Source organism: Narcine bancroftii, chromosome 5 (assembly GCF_036971445.1).
Source record: "Narcine bancroftii isolate sNarBan1 chromosome 5, sNarBan1.hap1, whole genome shotgun sequence".
NCBI lineage: Eukaryota > Metazoa > Chordata > Chondrichthyes > Torpediniformes > Narcinidae > Narcine > Narcine bancroftii.
The window spans coordinates 162,361,491-162,380,135 of NC_091473.1; the positions used below are offsets into that span (position 1 = coordinate 162,361,491).

The 18,645-nt window shown below is 42.4% G+C and overlaps 1 protein-coding gene across 2 annotated transcripts in view; it reads right to left on the reverse strand.

Moving 5' to 3' along the window:
- Positions 1-18,645, reverse strand: part of stimate (STIM activating enhance) — a 45,038-nt gene that overhangs the window by 23,081 nt on the left and 3,312 nt on the right. For both annotated transcript variants that reach the window (XM_069939529.1, XM_069939528.1), the window contains exons 2-3: positions 11,066-11,114; positions 6,203-6,298 (exon numbers count right to left, since the gene is read on the reverse strand). In XM_069939529.1, the coding sequence (XP_069795630.1) occupies positions 6,203-6,298; positions 11,066-11,114 (145 nt within the window). The remainder of the gene's footprint in view (positions 1-6,202; positions 6,299-11,065; positions 11,115-18,645) is intronic.

The window sequence follows — 18,645 nt, forward strand, 5'->3', positions numbered from 1 at the left end:
GTGAACAGAAGTGAAGTCTGTGCCATTATCACTCTTCAGATCGAAGTCTACGGATAAAGTAACTGAAGATGGTTACGTCTAATATACGTCGCTCACAAACTCCTGAAGCTATGTTCCAGGGTTGAGATGCTTAACCTACAGTAACCACAATCACCCTTCTTCACGGAAGCTACAACTCCAATCATTGAACAATTTTCCCCTTTGATTCTTTCGGTCAGGTTCAAGAAAAGGAGTAGAGATAACCCAGGAAATTACAGACTAGTGAGTCTTACTTCAGTGGTGGACAAGCTGTTGGAAAAGATCCTGAGAGACAGGACTTAACAAGCATATAGAGGCATGATCTGATTAGGGATAGTCAGCATGCCTCACAAGCCTGATTGAATTCTTTGAGGATGTAACAAAGCACACTGATGAAGGTAGAGCTGTAGATGTAGTGTTTATGGATTTCAGTGAGGCATTTGATGAGGTTCCCCATTCAAGGCTGATTCAGAAAGAAAGGATGCATGAAATGAAGGAGGTCAAAGTCTTGCTTTGAGAATACAAAATTGCTTTGCCAAGAGAAGGCAGAGGGTGGTTGTAGATGGTTCACATTCTGCATGGAGGTCAGTGACCAGTGGTATTCCACAGGGATATGTTCTGGGACCTCTCTGCTTTGTGGTTTTTATAAATAACCTGGATGAGGAAGCAGAAGAGTAGGTTAGTAAGTTTGTGGTTGATACAGAAGTGGATAGTTAGGAGGGTTGTTAGAGGTTACAAAGGGACATTGATAGGACGCAGAACTGGATTGAGAGGTGGCAGATGAAGTTTAACTCAGAGAAATGTGAAAGGTTCATTCCAGAAGGTTGAATTTGAAGGCAGAATACAATGTTAATGGGGAGACTAAGCAGTGTGGACAAACTGAGCAACCTTGGAGTCTGCATCCATAGGACACTCAGAGCTCCTGCACATGTTATACTATTGTTATGAAGGTGTAAGGTGTGTTGGTCTTCAATAACAGTGGGCTCGTGGGCTCGAGTTCAACAGCAGTGAGGTAATGTTGCAGCTATACAAGACCTTAGTTAGACCCCACTTGGAATATTGTGTTCATTTCTGGTCACCTCACTGAAGGAAGGATGTAAATGCTATAGAGGGCTCAGAGTAGATTTATAAGAATGCTGTCTGAATTGGAGAGCAAGCCTTATGAGGGTAGATTGAGTGTACTTGTCTTTTGTCCTTTGAGCATGGATGGTGAGAGGTGACCTGATAGAGATGACCAGCCGCCTTTTTCCTCAGGACTGAAATGGCTAACACAAGGGGGCATAGTTTTCAGGTGTTTGGGAGTAAGAACAGGAGGGGATGCAAGTTCTTCACACGGAGAGTGATGGGTGCATGGAATGCGCTGCTGACAACAGCAGTACAATCGGATCTTTTAAAGACTGTTAGATACAGTAGGCACATAGAACTGAGAAAAATGGAGGGTTATGCAGTTGGGAAATTGTAGGCAGTTGTTTAAGGGTAGCTTATTAGGTCGAATTGACTGGAATATGGTATGCATGTCTATGTTGGCATACAATGTTGCGTCAACCTATATAAATCTCCTCAACATCGATCTAACCCTTCCCTCCCTCATAATCTTAATTTTTCTTACATCCATCTGCCTATCTAATAGTCTTAAATTTCCAGATTGTAGCACCACCACCACTCCTGACAATGCATTCCAGGCACCCACCACTCTGTGTGGATATTAAAACAAAAGCTGCTCCTGACATCTCCCCTAAACCTTCCTCCACTCACCTTAACCGGACGTCCTCTGATACTAGCCATTGCCATCCTGCGGAAAAGGTTCTGCTGTCCACCTATCTGTGCCCTTCATAATCTTGTACAGCTCTAATAGGTTGGCTCTCATCCTCTGTTGCTCCAGAAAAAAGCCCTAGCTTGCTCAATCTTTCTTCAAATGGCACATTCTCCAATCAGGCAGCATCCTCATAAAATTCCTTTGCAATCTCTCTAAAGCTTCCACATGTTCAGTATAATGAGCTGACCAGATTGAACATATTATTCCAAAGTCTTGTGAAGATGCAACATTACCTTGATGCTCTTAAACTCAATCTCCTGCCTGTTGGCCGGCAACACACCATTCACCTTCTTAGGCAGAATCTTAAAAGACCTGGAGCCCAAGAGTCCTCTGTTTCTCTACATAGTGTAGAATCCTGCCATTAATTACACTGTACATTCAGGTTCAATCTTCCACAGCATATCACTTTGTACTTTCCTGGACAGAACACTACCTGGCCATTGTGTCTTAGATCACTCTCCCACATATCTCTCATTAACTTACCAACCAGGCTAACAAAATTCTTATCCAAATGAGAAATAATCTCCAATCTGAAAAATGACCCTCTACAACCACCACCTGACCACCTTGCACAAAGCAATTTTGAATCCAATTGGCTGACTCGTCCTGGATCACATGCAATCGAGCCTTCCAGACTAGCCTACCATGTGGGTCCTAATTAGCTCTTGCTGAAATCCATGTTGATAACATTTAGCCTCATGCCCTTGTCAATCCCTTTGGTCACCTCTTCAATAAACCCAACCAAATTGATAAGACACAATTTCCTGTGCAGACCATCTGCAATGGGTCCTTGTTTTGCATCATGCAGGTAGATCTTGTCTTTCAAAGTCCCCTCTAGTAACCTTCCCACCACTGATGTTAGGCTCACTGGCCTTTAGATCATAGCATTGCTCTTGAATGAGAGCTCAAAAATAGCCACCCTCCTGTCTTCTGGTACAACACCCATGGCTAACAATGGAATTTTTCACTTGGCTTCTCACCCCAAGAATTTATCCACCTTCAGGCATTATCAGAGCACCATCACCTCCATGGATTGACATATCAGTATGGGAATGGGAAATGGAATTCACATGGCTAGCCACTGAGAGATCCTGGCTGTTGCAGTAGACAGAGCAGAGGTATTCAACAAAATGATCCCAGTCAAAGTGACGGGGTGCTGTTGTTATTGAGCAAGCCTGCTTCTGACATGTGGGACTTGTTTAAGGACCAACATGTTCCAGCAAGGACAAAACAGCAAGGTAAATGAACAATGGATGATGAGAGAATTTAGTCAAAAAATAAGTGCATGTAATGTTTAGGAAGGTAAAATCAGTCAGCCCTTAAGGAATATATAGTTGCAGGAAAGAGCTCAAGCAGAGCTGGAAAAAAGTCAGGTGGCCATGAAAAGTCCCCTTATCTCTCTGCTCTCATTCCTCCACTCCTCCCCCTGCCTGTCTGTCATTGACACCTTCCTTCCTCCAACCCACTCCCATCCCTTCCTTCCTCCTATCTAACAGGATCTTCCTCAGCCCTGTTCCCCTATTACTTTTTTGCTCTTTATTTTTCTTCCCCCACCCACCTGTATTCATCTATCACCTGCCAACCTGTGCACCTTCTCCACATCACACCCTCCCCCCCGCCCCTCCCCCCCCAACCATTTACTCAGGCATCTGCCCACCTTGTGTTATTCCTGATGAAATTTTTGAACCAAGACGCCAACTGCCTATTGCAGCCTGGACCCACTGAGGTCATCCTGCACTTTGTATGTTCCTCCAGTTTCCCAGCATCTGCAGACTTCTTGTTTACTTTGGACCATGAAAGCTCCTTGGTAAGTAGGTTTATTGAAAATCTCAAAGCATTTTATACTTGCGCTAAAAAGAACAGGATGACAAGACAGGAAAGGGCACTTTAGGATAAAGATGGGAGTATATTCTTAGAGTTAAGGAAGTGGACAAGGTACTAAATGAGAACCTTACATCTGCATTTACCAAGGAGAAGATAGACAGTGATAGGGAGCATAATGTCAGAAACAGGAAGGAGGCAATTGTCTATTGGGAGTATTCAATAGTCTCTGAGGAACACACAAGTCAGCAGATTTTGGATAGGTGCAAAAAACAGAGTTGTTGTCATAGGTTACTGCAGATACATAGATAGGAAGGGTATGGAGAGATATGGTCTGGGTGCAGGTCAGTGGGTCTAGGCAGAATACTTTGGCACAGTCTAGAAGAGCTGAATGGCCTGTTTCTGTGCTGTCGTGTTCCATGCGTCCAAGGATTTCCGACACAGTAATGTGGACAGGCACAAACCAGTCGGCGAGAATTTCAGAGACAGTGACCACAATTTACTGACCATGAAGCATTGGAGGAACTCAGCTGCCCTGCTGAGTTTCTCCAGAACTTTTGGGTACTGCATGGGACCTCAGCATCTGCAGATTTTCTTGTCTAATTTTCAATGGCCTTTAACATTGTCATGCCTAAGGATAAGAGCAGACAATATGGGAAAGTATTTAATCGGGGAGAGCTAATTACAATGGGATTGGGAAGAATTTTGAAAGCATTAAATGAGAACCAATGTTGTCAGGGAAATGCACAATATTGGTTTCTGGATAAATAGGGTAGAGTAAAGGAACTATGCTTAGCAAGAGGAATTAAATATTATGTCAATATTATGTGCTTTTGGCACATTGGCTTTCATAAATCAAAATATTGAGTGTAGGAGTTGGGATGTTATGGATCAAGACATTGGTGAGGCCAAATTTGGAGTATCGTGTGTAGTTTTACGACAGGAAAGATATCAATAAGATTGAAAGAGTGCAGAAATTTATAAGGATATTGCAATGAGTTGAAGAGCAGAGTTACAGGGAAAGGTTAAATAGGTTAGTACTTTATTCTCTGGAGCACAGAAGAATGAGGGGAGATTTGATAGAGGTATACAATATTATGAGGGACAGAGATGGAGTAAATGCAATCAGACGTTTTTCACTGCGGTTAGGTGAGACAAGAAGAAAAGAGTTAAGGGTGAAAGGTGAATCATTTAAAGGGAAGATTGGGGAACTTTTTTCATGCAGAGAGTGGTGAGAGTGTGGAACTGAAATGATGACTGTGGGCTCAATTTTGACATTTAAGAAAAATTTGCAAAGAAAAAGATTTGGAGGGCTATGATTTGGGTGTAGGTCAATGGGACCAGGCAGATAGTTTGACAGATTAGAAGGGCCGAAGAGCCTGTTTCTATGCTGTAGTGTTCTATGGTCTGCGTGCAACTGTAGAGATAGATATAACACTCTTAAGTGCCACTTTTCAGACCAACAACTAGGAATATTGTCTAGTCTCATAATCTTTGCATCCAGTGCTCTCAACCATTTCTTAACCATCACTAGGACTGCACACAGAATTGATTGAACACTGGATTCTTGATAGTTGGGCACTCAGGTGAAAGACAGGATGAAGCATTGACTTGTTCCCTCTGAGTGGAGGTTACTGTGCAGACGTTCCCCTACTTATGATGGTCTGACTTACGATTATTCAAAGTTATGATGGGACAATAGTGCGGCTGTCATTTAATTTCATGTAATACGTTAAAGTAAGGTCATCACAAACATCATTGATTTTTACAAGAAACATTGATAATTCCTCTAAGGTAAATTGTTTATAGCCTCCTTGGTTAATCGACTGATACAGCGCTGTCGAGAGAGAGCTGGGCAGTGGGATCAGTCTTGGGAATGATAAAGGGCTGTGGGGAGAGCGCAGGGTGGTGGGATCAGTTTTGGGAATGATAAAGAGCTGAGGGGAGAGAGTGGGGCAGTGGGATCAGTGTAGGGACTGATACAAAGCCGTCAGGAGAAAGTGTGGTAATGCGATCAGTGTTGGGAAAGATAAAAGTCTGTGGGGAGAGAGCAGGGTAGTGTGATCAGTGTGGGGACTGATACAAAGCCGTCAGGAGAGAGCGTGGTAATGTGATCAGGGTTGGGAAAGATAAAGGGCTGTGGGGAGAGAGCAGGGTAGTGTGGTCAGTGTGGGGACTGATACAGCACTGTTGGTGTTACACAAACTACTGGTATACCTTTATTCTTTATCAACTTACATTTTTTTTCGACTTACGATGGGTTTATCAGAACGCAACCCTTTCGCAAGTAGAGGAGTACCTGTAAATACTTCGACCTTGTTTAGAACCTGATCTAGTGCTCCACCATCAATGGTAGTTGTTTACCACCATTCATGATTGGACATGGCATGACTGTAAAGCTTTGAATCAGTTCTGTTTGCAGGATCACTGTGAATTGTCTGTAGCATTTTAGCTTTGCCAGTGCATTGAAAAGTTATGGAACATTAAATGCTTTTGAAAAATAGCAACATTGCACACATTGTGTCACATGAAAATCCTAACACTCACAGTGAACATGGGTCCTCTTCAGTCAGATCTGACAAGTAGACATTAGCAAAGTGGATAAACAGCATGCCAATAGCCTGTTTTGAGGTATCTAAAAACCTGCAAAAGCAATGCTGAACTATTAGAGATGGTTTGATTGGAGCTGAGAAAACACACAGTTGAGATGAATAACAGTTAAAAGCAATGAGCATTGAATACAGGAATTGGGATGTCATGTTACAGCTTAGAAAATGTTGATAAAAATCAGATTTTGAATACTGTCTGCAGTTCTCGGCACCTTGCTACAGAAGATTTAGAATAAACTACAATCTTAAAGTTTGAATATAGTTACTGTGAACTCAGCTATGTGATCAGTAGCTTTTGATATGTAAAGTTAAAGTTAATTCCACTGGTCTTCAGCAAGGCCTTTGACAAGGACCTGCATGGCCAGTTAGTCTGCAAGGTCAGATCACGTGGGATCCAAGGTGAATCAAATGGAAACAGAATTGAATTGATGATAGGAGACAGAGGGTGGTCTTAAAAGGGGTTATTCTGATTTGTGGCTTGTGACCAGGGATGTGTTGCAGGGATCAGTGCTGGGTCCACTGCTACTTGTAATCTCCATGAACGATTTGGATGACAAATTGGTAAATGACACCAAAATTAGTGGAACAGTATTCAGTGGAAAAAGCTTATCCAAGATTACAACAGGATCTAGATGGACTAGAAAAATAGCCCAAGGAATGGCAGGTGGAATTTAACTGAGACATATGCAAGGGGTTGCAATTCAGGAGATAAAACTATGGCAGGATTTGCACACCAAATGGTAGAGTCCTGGAGAGTGTTGTAGAACAAAGAGACTTGGGCGTACAGGTACATAGAAGTCCATGGAAGTAAATTGCAGCTAGATAGGCAAGGTTGGCAGTTAGCGCCATGCCTTTACAGTGCCAGCAATCGGGACGGGGATGGGGGGGGAGGGGGTTCGAATCCTGCGCTGTCTGTAAGATTGTATGCTCACCCCACATCTGCATGGGTTTCCTCCAGGGGCTCCAGTTTCCTACCACTGTTTGAAACATATTGGGGGCGAGGGTCAATCAAGTGAAAATTGGGTGGCAGGGACACATGGGCTGAAATGGCCTGTTACCGTGCTGTATGTCTAAATAGTGTGTGAAAAATCAATACATTGTGTACAGAAGCAAGGGAGTCTAATATCTCTCTGGACATTGGTGAGACTGCACACGGTGCTGTGTGCAGTTTTGGTCACCTAACTGTTGGAAAGATAATGATTAATTTGGAAAGAGTGCAGAAAAGACTCAAATGCTTGAATCATGAGGCAGGTATTTTTCTCCATGGAGCATAGGAAGCTCAGGCAAAACTAACAGCGTTTTATAAATTCAAATATTAACTGGACACTCACAAGACCAAAATTTTGGATCAGGTGGAATTTGTTAAGTGGGTTCAAGAAAGCTTCATTAGTCAAAAATTGAAGGCCTCACTGGAGAGGGCGTAATACTGCACCTCCTATAATGGACCCTGCAAGTGGGAGCAGTTTGAAATCAGCGACCATAACACTATTTGTTTATTATTAATGATTGAGAAAGATGAGGCTGGTCTATGTTAAAATCCTAAATTGGGTCAGAGCCAATTTTGGAGCAAGTATGCAGAAACTTACAGAAGTTGATTGGGAGAGGATGTTTGTAGGCAAGGGGAAAGTTGGAAAGTGGGATACTTTTAAAGGTAGGATAGCAAGAGTTAAGAACAGGACATTCATATTTGGGTGACGGGCAAGGATGCAAGTTTAAGGAACCCTGATTAACAAGGGATGTTGAGGCCTTGGTCAGGAAAAAGGAGAGGACATTGAAGCAGTCCAAATCAAACAAAACCCTTGATGATTTTAATAAGTGTAGCAGTGTGCTTAACAGGGAAATAAGAAGCGCAAAAGTGTTCAAGAGACGCAGCTGGCAGGCAGGATAAACATGGAAGCAGAAAATGGGAAAGGGCTATTCAGTTCTTTGACCCTGTTCTACTTTTCTATCGATCATAGTTCATCAAATGTCCTCAGTACCCCTTAATCCCTTCAGCCAACAGGCCACATCTAACTCTGTTTTAAATACATCGTACAATCTGGCCTTAACCACTTTCTATGTTTGAGAGTTCTAAAAGTTCATAATTTTCTTCATGAAAAAGTTTCTCTTAATCTCAATTCTAAATAGTTTACTGCTCATCTTGAGACTGAGACCTCTGTTCTGGGCTTCACCAGTATCATGAACATTCTTTCTGCGCCTAACTTGTCTAGTCTCATCAGAATTTTAAATGCCTTAATGAAATCCCCTCTTATTCTTCTAAATTCCAATGAGCATAACCCTAATCTTTCCAATCTTATCCCAGGAATCAAGTTCGGTCATCCCAATATAGAACATAGAATGCAACAGCACAGTACAGGCCCTTCAGCCAAAAATGTTGCTCAAACCCTTGTAAACATCCTCCACAATTAAATTTTTAAAAATTAGACATACAGCACTGTAACAGCCCAATTCCGCCCTGAGTCTGGATCACCCAATTTACACCTCATTAATCTACACCTTAATATGCTTTTGAGTTGCCTATAAACTTACTGAAGGACACTTTCACTTCATCATCCAAGTCTTGTGTAAAAATTGCAAAGAGTAGGGGGGTCCCAGAACAGTTCCCCGGGGAATGCCATTAGTTACCAATCTCCAGGCAGAATACATTCCATCTATTAATACCTTCTGCTGGCAAACCAGTTCCAAATCCTAGCAGCTAAGATTCCAATGATCCCATGCCTCATAATTTTCTGAATATGTCTACCATGGGTTGCCTTTTCAAATCTAGATATATTACATCCACTGCCTTATTTTCATCAATTTCTTTTGCAATTTCTTAAAAAAAACAGACTCATATGAGGTATGACTTGAGTCTCACAAAGACGTGCTGACTATCCCTGAAAAGACGATGCCTCTCTGAATTCTCTCTGTTTCCCCAATACTGACACAAGACTCACTGGTCTATAATTCCCTGGATTTTACCTTTCATCTTTCTTAAACATCATTCTGCTATCTCCAGTACCTTTCCTGTGAACAGGGAGGATGCAAAGATAATTGCCAATGCCACAACAATCTTTCCTCGTTTTCTGGGTATATTGTGTCCAATCCTTTGTATACGGCCTTTTTCTTCAAAGGAGGTAATTCCAAATGAAGTTCAATATAGATTTAAGGGTAAAGGGGATGTGAGAGGTAACTTTTCTGCTCAGAGAATGGTCCGTATGTGGAATGAGCTTTCTGAGGTGACTTGAAGTGGGCACATTTCTGATATTCAAAGGAGATTTGGACAGGTATATAGATGGAAAAGGCTTATGAGGATGTAGTCCAAATGTAAGAAAATGGGACTAGTCCAGAAAGTCATCTTGGTCAGCATGTGTGAGTTGGGCCTGTTCTGTGCTGTATGACAATGACTCTATCAGGATTTGGTAAGGTAAATAGTCATATAGCCTTCTTCCAGAGCAGAGGACTCAAACTAGAAGACATTAATTTAAGGTCCTGAGTGGCACCTTCTTTACACATATTGTGATGGTTATTGTACGAACTGACAGAGGAAGGGGTAGAACAATACGTTCAAAAGCCATTTAGACAGGGACATGGATGGGAAAGGTTTTAGACTGATATGGGGCGAACAGAGACAAATGGTCCTAGCTTAGCCAGCATTGACCAGATATGGATTTTATTCAAGAAATCACATTTACTTCTCCAACTGCCCTTGCATCCATGTTTTTCTCCACGGTTAATACAGAAAAATACTCTTTTAAGACATCATTACTTTCAGTGGCTGAATACAGAGACAACCTCATTTATCTTCAAGGGGCCCTACTATCTCCTAAGTTAGTCTTTTGCCTTTAATATACTTCTGCAATCTCCTCAGGTTTTCCTTTCACTATACTTAAGCTTTGTGTTCTAACCCCTACCAGGCAAGTTTAATCTCTCCCAAGAATACTAGCAAATCTTTCAGCCAGGATATTGTTGCCTCCAGTTCAGTTTCAACCCATCTTTCTTGTACAGGCCTACATTCCTGGAAGTTAGGTCAATGGTCCAAGAATCTTAAAGCTCTCCCAATTGCAACAGCCCTGAAATCATGCATTTAACTGTGCTCTCTTATTTCTTGCCTTGTTAGCTCATGAGCATAGGGAGTAGAGTGGAAAGTGGAGTCTATGAGGGGGCTGCGGAAGAGAGAAAAGGCACCAGCTATGGCATAAAGATTTGGAGGTTTGGGGGGGGGGGGTGGGCAGCCTTAGCTTAAAAGTGGCAAGGGATGGAGGTGGCTATGAATAGGGGTAGTGCTTGTTTCAAGAGAAGAGAGTGCCAGTAGGTGGGGATTCTGCAAGGTGCCATGGGGATTCAATGAATGATAAGGGAGAAGCAAAAAAAAAGGATCAAGTTGCCATTTCTAACTGCAGCAAGGGCAGGTTCTTACTGCCCAAAATTGTCAGTTATCTTAGCTCTGGACAATACTGTTCATTCCAGCATTGTCCAAGGCCAGTATATCAGTAAAGTGTGAAACAACATAGGGCCCCTCCTGAAACATGGCTGACTGCAGAAACAATAATAGCACTTAAAGCATTAAAACAATCCCGCCACAACTCCCAGCTTGCTGGCAATCAAACTTGCACTTTCAAGTCAACGTTTGCAAGTTCTTGTGACATTCATCAAAATTCTTCATCAGGTCTAAATATTAAACAATAACTAAAATCATAAAACAAATCAAAATTAAATTGGAATAGATATACTGTTAACCTGGCATGTTATTAACTTGTCAGTAAAGGAAAATGTGCCAGAAGATCCATCGCAATGATCTTTATAACCACTCAATACTTGCCATATCTTCCACGGTCGCCTCTCGTACTTTGGCTCTCGAAAACGTTTCACTGCAATAGACAGACAATGGAATATACAAATAAAAATCAAATGTTTAGAAATGTTTTTGTTTAAATCAATATAAGCAGGAAATTTAAGATATTTTTGAGAATGTATGATAGATATTAATGTCAGCCATATGTATTTAAGCATAGTGATCAATGGAAAACTAAATTCCATGGGATCAAGGAAAATTAACAAGATGCATCCAAACTTGTTCCGTGATAATAAAGCCAAATTACAGTTAATAGAAGTTATAATGACTCAGGACGTAGTGAAAGCAACTTGGGTTCTGTGGCATGAAGTTCCTTGTGCAAGTTAAAAAAACACAGAAACTGAAACTGGACAGGCTGAAAGTCTAAAATTAAAGCAAAAAATGGCATAAATGTTCAGCGAATAAGGTCACATCCATGGAAAGAGAACCAGAGGTGATGTTTCAAGTTCTAGTCACTTGAAACGTGACTTGTCGGTCAATCAGATTTCAGATTCATTGTCAGTCTACAAACATTACATCACAAATAACCCGGAGATTCTTTTACCTGCGGGCGAGGCAGAATTACCACTTCTTGGTAGTACAAAAAGAATGTACACAGCTTGTACATATACAGGTACTCCACAACATACGTCTGTGTTCCATTCTGGATGACCGGTCATATCTCGGAGTGAACACATGTCAGAATTGCGTACTTACCTTGTTAGTCGGTGTCCCGAGGTCTGTGGGCAGGACACAGGCATCTTGCTTCCTGTGCGTATGTGCGAGTCTTTGGTAAGCGCATGCGCGGTGAGTTCGTGTATTGGAGTTTGGTTGCCACATGCGCGAGAATCAAATACCCTGAAAATATTGAATTTGTGCCCTTAATTCTTGCGCATGCGCCAACCAAACTCCAATACATGAACCCACCACGCATGTGTCAACAGAAGACCTGCAGATGTGCCCAGCCTACAGACCCTGGGATACCGACCAACAAGGTAAGTATGCACATTTTGGCTCTTAAATACCCTGTATCCCTGTTATAGTTTGTCAAATACAACATAAACAGTGTAAATTTTTTTTCTTAAAATTCAGTCGTATGTGCAGATGGATGCAAGTCACATAGGTCACGAGTTGGGGAGTATCTATAAACACAAAGAAATGTGAACAGATAACGATGTAATCAAACAGTAGAACAGAGAGAATTTAAAAAAAATCAATGAAGTGCACAAGTAAGAGTCCTTAAATGAGCTCCTGATTGAGTTTGTTGTTCAGGAGTCTGATGGGGGAGGGGGAACAGCTGTTCCTGAACCTGGTGGTGTGAGTCTTGTGGCACCTGCATCCCTTTTCTTATGGCGGCAGCAGCAAGAACAGAGCATGTGCTGGGTGGTGTAGATCCTGATGATTGCTGCTGCTTTTCGTCAGGGAGGATTTTGCTTATTATGTCCTAGGCTGTGTCCACTATCTTTTGAAGGGCTTTATGCTCAGGGGTATTGGTGTCCCCATACAGACTGTGATGTAGCCGGTCAGCACACTTTCCATCACACATCTGTAGAAATTTGCAAGGGTTTCTGGTATCATACCAAACCTCCGAGGAAGTAGAGGTGCTTTCTTCACAATGCCATTAGTGTGTTGGGTTCAGGAAAGATTTTCTGAGAGTGACTCCCAAGAACTTAATTTGTTCATCCTCTCCCACTTGCCCACACTAGTCCTATTTGCCTGCATTTGGCCCACATTCCTCTAAACCTTTCCTATCTATGCACCATCAAAACATCTTTTGAAATTACAATTGTCCCTGCTCTCACCATTTCCTCTAGCAGCTTGTCCTAAATACCCGGCACCCTATGTGTGAAGGTACCTCTCAGGTTCCTTTTAACTCTTTTTCTCCTCACCTTAAATCTATGCCCTCATGACTGTAGGTTCCCTGCACTGGGGAAACACTATGATTATTTACCACATCTACGCCCCTCATGATCTTACAAACCTCTCTTGGGTCCCCCTCATCCTCCTCAGTTTATGTTTATGGTTACAAATACCGGATCTGGTGAGAACAGTTCTTCTGCGAACAGGTCATCTCTGACAATATATACGGCAACATAAAGAGTACAATTTACAGACCACAAGATTACAATGAAAAGGAAGAACAAATATCACAAATCAAGAAATTCTGAGATTTATTCACGAGCCTGATGGCTATGGGGAAGAAACTATCTTTCAGCCAGTCAGCATGTGCTTTCCCACTCATAAGTCTTTTCCCCGATTGGAAGGGGAAGAAGAGAGCATCTCTGGGGTGTGATGGCTGCCTCTCCTCAGCAGATGGAAAGAAGGGAAATTTTCGTTATCTTCTGAGCTGCATTCAATCTTGAGGAAAACAGTTCCCATAGCACGCCGAGGAGTATTCAGCAAGTTTATTTCAGCGGTGCACCTGTAGAAGTTATTAAGGGACAAGGGAAACAGGCTAAACTTTCTGAATCTTTTAAGTAGAAATGTTGGTGCACGTTAATACACTTCTCCCAGGCCAAGTCTTTGGAGATATTTACCCTTTAGGACTTGCTATCTGCTCTTTTGATTTCAGGTTTATTAAAATAGACAGGGGTGTGGATCATTGATTATCTCCTTCATTTTAATGATGTTGAGAGAAAGGTTATCGTGGTACCATGCCACCTGACTTTCAATCTCTTGTATTTCATGTCATCATTATTTGTTACCTGGTCTACTGCAGTAGTGTTGCTGGCAGTTAGATGCTATTTAGCTATACAGTCATGGCTGTTGGGGAAGTATAGTAGGCCCTAGAGTTGAGTGCGAACATGAAGATTATTTTGTTAGCCATCCTCATTGATTGTAGCCTATTAGACAGGAAGTCAAGGTTCCAGTTGCAGAGGGATGCAGGGTGTGCTGAGGCCTAGATCCTGAAATTTGGGGTTTACAATAAAACCATTTACAAATTTGCTGACAATACCACAGTTGTGGATAGTATAAAAAGGGATGATGAGGGGGAAATACAGGAGGGAGACTGAAAACTTGGCTGAATGGTGTACCAATAGCTGCTTCTTACTCAATGTCACCAAAACCAAGGAACTGATCGTGGACTTTGGAAAGGGAATACTCGAGGTGTACGATCCATTGATCACTGGGGATCAGAGGTGGAGAGGATGAGCAAATCTAAATTCCTGGAAATCACTATCTTAGAGGACCCTTCGTAGATCAAATATACTAATGTCATCGTAAAGAAAGCACGTCAGTGCCTCTACTTCCTCAGGAGTTTGCGGAGATTCAGTATGACATCAGAAACTTGGCAAACTTCTACAGATGTATAGTGGAAAGTATGCTGACTGGCTGTAACATGGCTTGGTATGGTCACCAATATCTCACAGCAGAAAGCCCTACAAACGATAGTGGACACAGCCCAGACAAAACTCTCCCCACCAATGAAAACATCTACAGGAAACATTGCCGTCGGAGAACAGCAGAAATCATCAAGGATCCACACCACCCAGCACATGCTCTGTTCTCGCAGCTGCCATCAGGAAAGTGGCATAGATGCCACACGACTCACACCATCAGGTTCAGGAACAGTTGCTACCCCTCCCCCATCAGACTCCCCAACAACAGATTCAGAGACTCATTTAAAAACTCTTCCTCTGCACTTTATTTATTACTGAATTTATTTTGTATTGCACAGTTTGTTTACATTTCTCTCTTTCGTATAGGTATCTTTTTTTCCTGAATTTATCCTGTGTCTTAAGTTAGTCTCAGAAACCCCAGCCAATGCTACTCTGCCATCTTCCCTGCTAATGTCCACCCAATCAACTTTGGGCAGTTCCTCCCTTATACCTTTGTAGACCCCTGGTGTACTGATACTTGTGATTTTACTTTCTCCTCTCAAAATACAGCATGAATTCTATCATATTACGATCACCATCCCCTCAGGGGTCCCTTATCAACTCTGGCACATCATGCAGACCCAATCCAAAATTGCCATTTCCCTGGTCGGCCAAGCAACAAACTTTTCTGAAAAGCCGTCCCGAAGGTATTCTTTAAATTTCTTGGGATCCATCAACAACCCCATTTTCCCAATCAACCTACATAATGAAATCTCCCATGACTATCATAACATTTTCCCTTTTGCATGTCTATATACCCCTCTAATTTGTATAGCTACTGTTTGAGGGTCAGTATATAACTTCATCAGTGCTTTTTTTTTTAAAAACCCTTGCAGTTTATTAACTCTACACACAGGGATTCTACATGTCTCTTCGGCCCAAGGATTTGATTAATCTTTTAACCAAAAGCGTCACCTCACCCCTCCCCCCCCCATTTGCCTTTCCTTTTGATACCCATGAATCCTTAGATGTTCAGCTCCCAGCTGTGATTTTCTTTCAGCCATAACTCAGTCAGGCCTCCAATGTCATAAGTGCCAAATGCACTGAAAGGTCGTCTACCTTATTCCATATTGTATGAATTTAAATACAACACCTTCGGTCTTGTATTCATCATCCTTCTTAATTTTGTTTCCATTGTAACACAAGTTAAATTCTTAGGTCCAGCTGCCATGATCTGGCCAGTGAAGAGTTGGAACTGCACATACTTCCTACAGGGAGGTCATTGTCAGGAATTCCCTGACTTCCCACATTCTGCAACAGAAGTACTGGCAAACCAGAACTGCCATCTTGCCTGCACTAATCACTGAAAAGAATGCCAGTGGAAAGCCTTACTTTATCTTGTAATGCTGTAGACCTTCTGCCTCTGCTCACACAAGCCTCAAGGTCCCACTCTCACAATAGCCACCTCAAAACTGCCACCTCACTAGACCCCACTCCTTTTATATTTTCTGGTTGGCTTCACCTCCTCTGCTCTCATTGTTCAACTATGCCTCCTCATTGGCAGCAGACAGCAACTGCTCTCAAAATGATCAGAGGTAGTCATCACAGCTTTGAACATAGGGACCCGTGCCTCGTATATCTGATAGTTTTTTTTTAAACTGCTACCAGGAGAACTGTTGTGGACAGTGTAGCAGATGTTATCCACAAGCTCGACATCCCACATAGCAGGTTAGATCACACAGGATCCAAGGGGAGCTGGTCAACTGGATTCAAAACACATCGGGGCTGTAGATCAATTGGGTGTAATTGGGCGGCAGGAGCTTGTTGGCCGAGAGGGCCTGTTACCATACTGTATGTAAAAATTAACATTGGCTTTATGGAAGGGGTCTGGGGATTTTCTCTCTGGAGCAAAGGAGGCTTATTGGTGTGGGAGGACCTCACTGAACTGCAGAGAATCATGAGGGGCATAGATGGGTAAATTGTCATCATTTTTTTCCTCGCTCAAAGCTAGGAGAGTCCAAACCTGGGGAGTATATTTTTAACAAGAACAGAAAAAGAAACGTGAACAGCAACTTTTACCAGAGGGTGGTAAAAATGAGCTGTCCATGGAGTTGCAGAAGTAGATACGACTTTGATACTAATAATAAACTTGAACTGGTACTTCTCAAACCAATGGAAATAGTTTGTGTAGACATAAGGTTGAGTTAGGCTTAAAGGCCTGTTTCCCCTACTGTGTCATACTATGATATGTGAACTGAAGTTCCTATTTTCCTCACCACTGACAACCACAGAAACATGTCAACTCAAAAACAGGCCCTTCAGCCCATCAAGTTGACATCAACTAATTTTCCTTGTCATTACACTGACCTGCACTCAGATCAAAGCCCTCCATGCCCCTCCCATCCATGTACCTCTCCAAACCTCTCTTAAATGTTGAAATCGAACTGCATACCACCACTTCCAGTGACAACTCATTCCACACTCTCACCAGCCACCGAGTGAAGAAGTTCCCCTTAAACATGTCACCTTTCACCCTAAACCCATGTCCTCTTGTTCTTCTCTCACCTCACCTCATGGAAAAGTCCCACTTCCATTTACCCTACTTATATCCCTCATAAATGTGTATCGGTATCAAATCTCTCCTCATTCTCTGAGGTTCTGGGAAATTAAATCCTAACCTAGTCAACTTTTCTCTTACTCACCTCCTCCAAATCTAAGCACCATCCTTATAAATTTTCTCTGCACTCTTTCAGTCTTATAGATATCCTTCCTCTAAGGGAGGGAAGGTTTGCGCAGTGGTTAGTGTAACACTGTTACAGTGCCAGCAACCGGGTCCAGAGTTCGAATCCCACGCAGCCTGCAAGGAGTTTGTGTGTTTTCTGTGTCTGCGTAGGTTTCCTCCAGGCACTCCAGTTTCCTCCCTGTTCAAAAACATACTGGATATTGTAGGTCAATTGGGTGGCCTGTATGTGCTGTATGTAATTTAAGTAGGTGACTAAAACTCCACACAACTCAAAATTTGGCTTCATTAATGCCCTAAACAACTTCAACTTGTCATAACTCCTGCATCAATTTTACGAAGGCCAGTGTGCCAAAAGCTCTCTTTCCTGAACAAATTTGAAAAACTCTAAACCATCCAGCACTTTTACAATATGGGAGTCCCAGTCAATATGTGGAAAGTTAAAATCTCCTACTACCACAACATTTTGTTTCCTGCAGCTGTCTGCAATCTCTTTACAGATTTGTTCCTCCAATTCTTGTTGACTATTGGGCGGTCAACCCCGTGAGTTTGGTCATTACCTTTCCCGTTCCTCAGCTCCTCCCATAAAGACTCAGTAGATGACCCCTCTGGTCTGTCACGTCTGAGCACAGCTGTGATATTTTCCCTGATGAGCAATGCCACTCCTCTCCCTTTCATTCCCCCTGTTCTATTCCATCTGAAACAATGGAAGCTTGGAATATTGAGCTGCCAGTCCTGCCCCTCCTGCAACCAAGTTTCAATAATGGCCAAAATGTCATAATTCCATGTGCCAATCCACCCTCTAAGCTTGTCTGCCTTTCCTACAGTACTCCTTGCATTGAAATAGGTGCATCCAAGAAAATTTCCACCATGTACAACCCTTTGACTTCTGACGTTACATGCAGTCTTCACATCACCTTTTACTGTTCCCTACAAATCTAGTTTAAAATCCCGGAAGCAGCATGAGCTGCTTCTGTTATAGGTAGATTGTGGAGGAACATGTGGCCTCCCTCTCTGGAACACTGTGGATTCTGGATGGTTATGTGATTTCCCTGTCTGAAACTTGTTCAGAAGTTCCATCACCTGCCATTCAAGGTTGGACTCCGGCCACCCATTAGAGCACACCTTATTGATGGCTCATTTAAATGACTCAGTATCATCATTAGCCAGATACCCAGCTCAGACAGTACAAAACATTTCTCTCTCTCTGCTCTTTGGTCCAAGTCCCAGACATTGCTCCAAACCAGGTCTCTACTGTGGACATCACTGGAAGAGTCATGGGTAAGGTGTGCACTACACTTAAGTTGAGCTGTAGCACTGTACTGCAATAGATCAGTGCTTGCAGAGAGACACACTCCTGTTGGTACAGGGAATCAGCAAGTCCCTGTCTGTGAAGTGTGTACACATGCGGAGTCCAACCTGGGCCCAATGTGAATGTCTATATAGTTGTTTAATAAAGAGTAATGAAGTATTGTTTGATGCCTTCCCTTGTTTGTGTCCCATGTGTT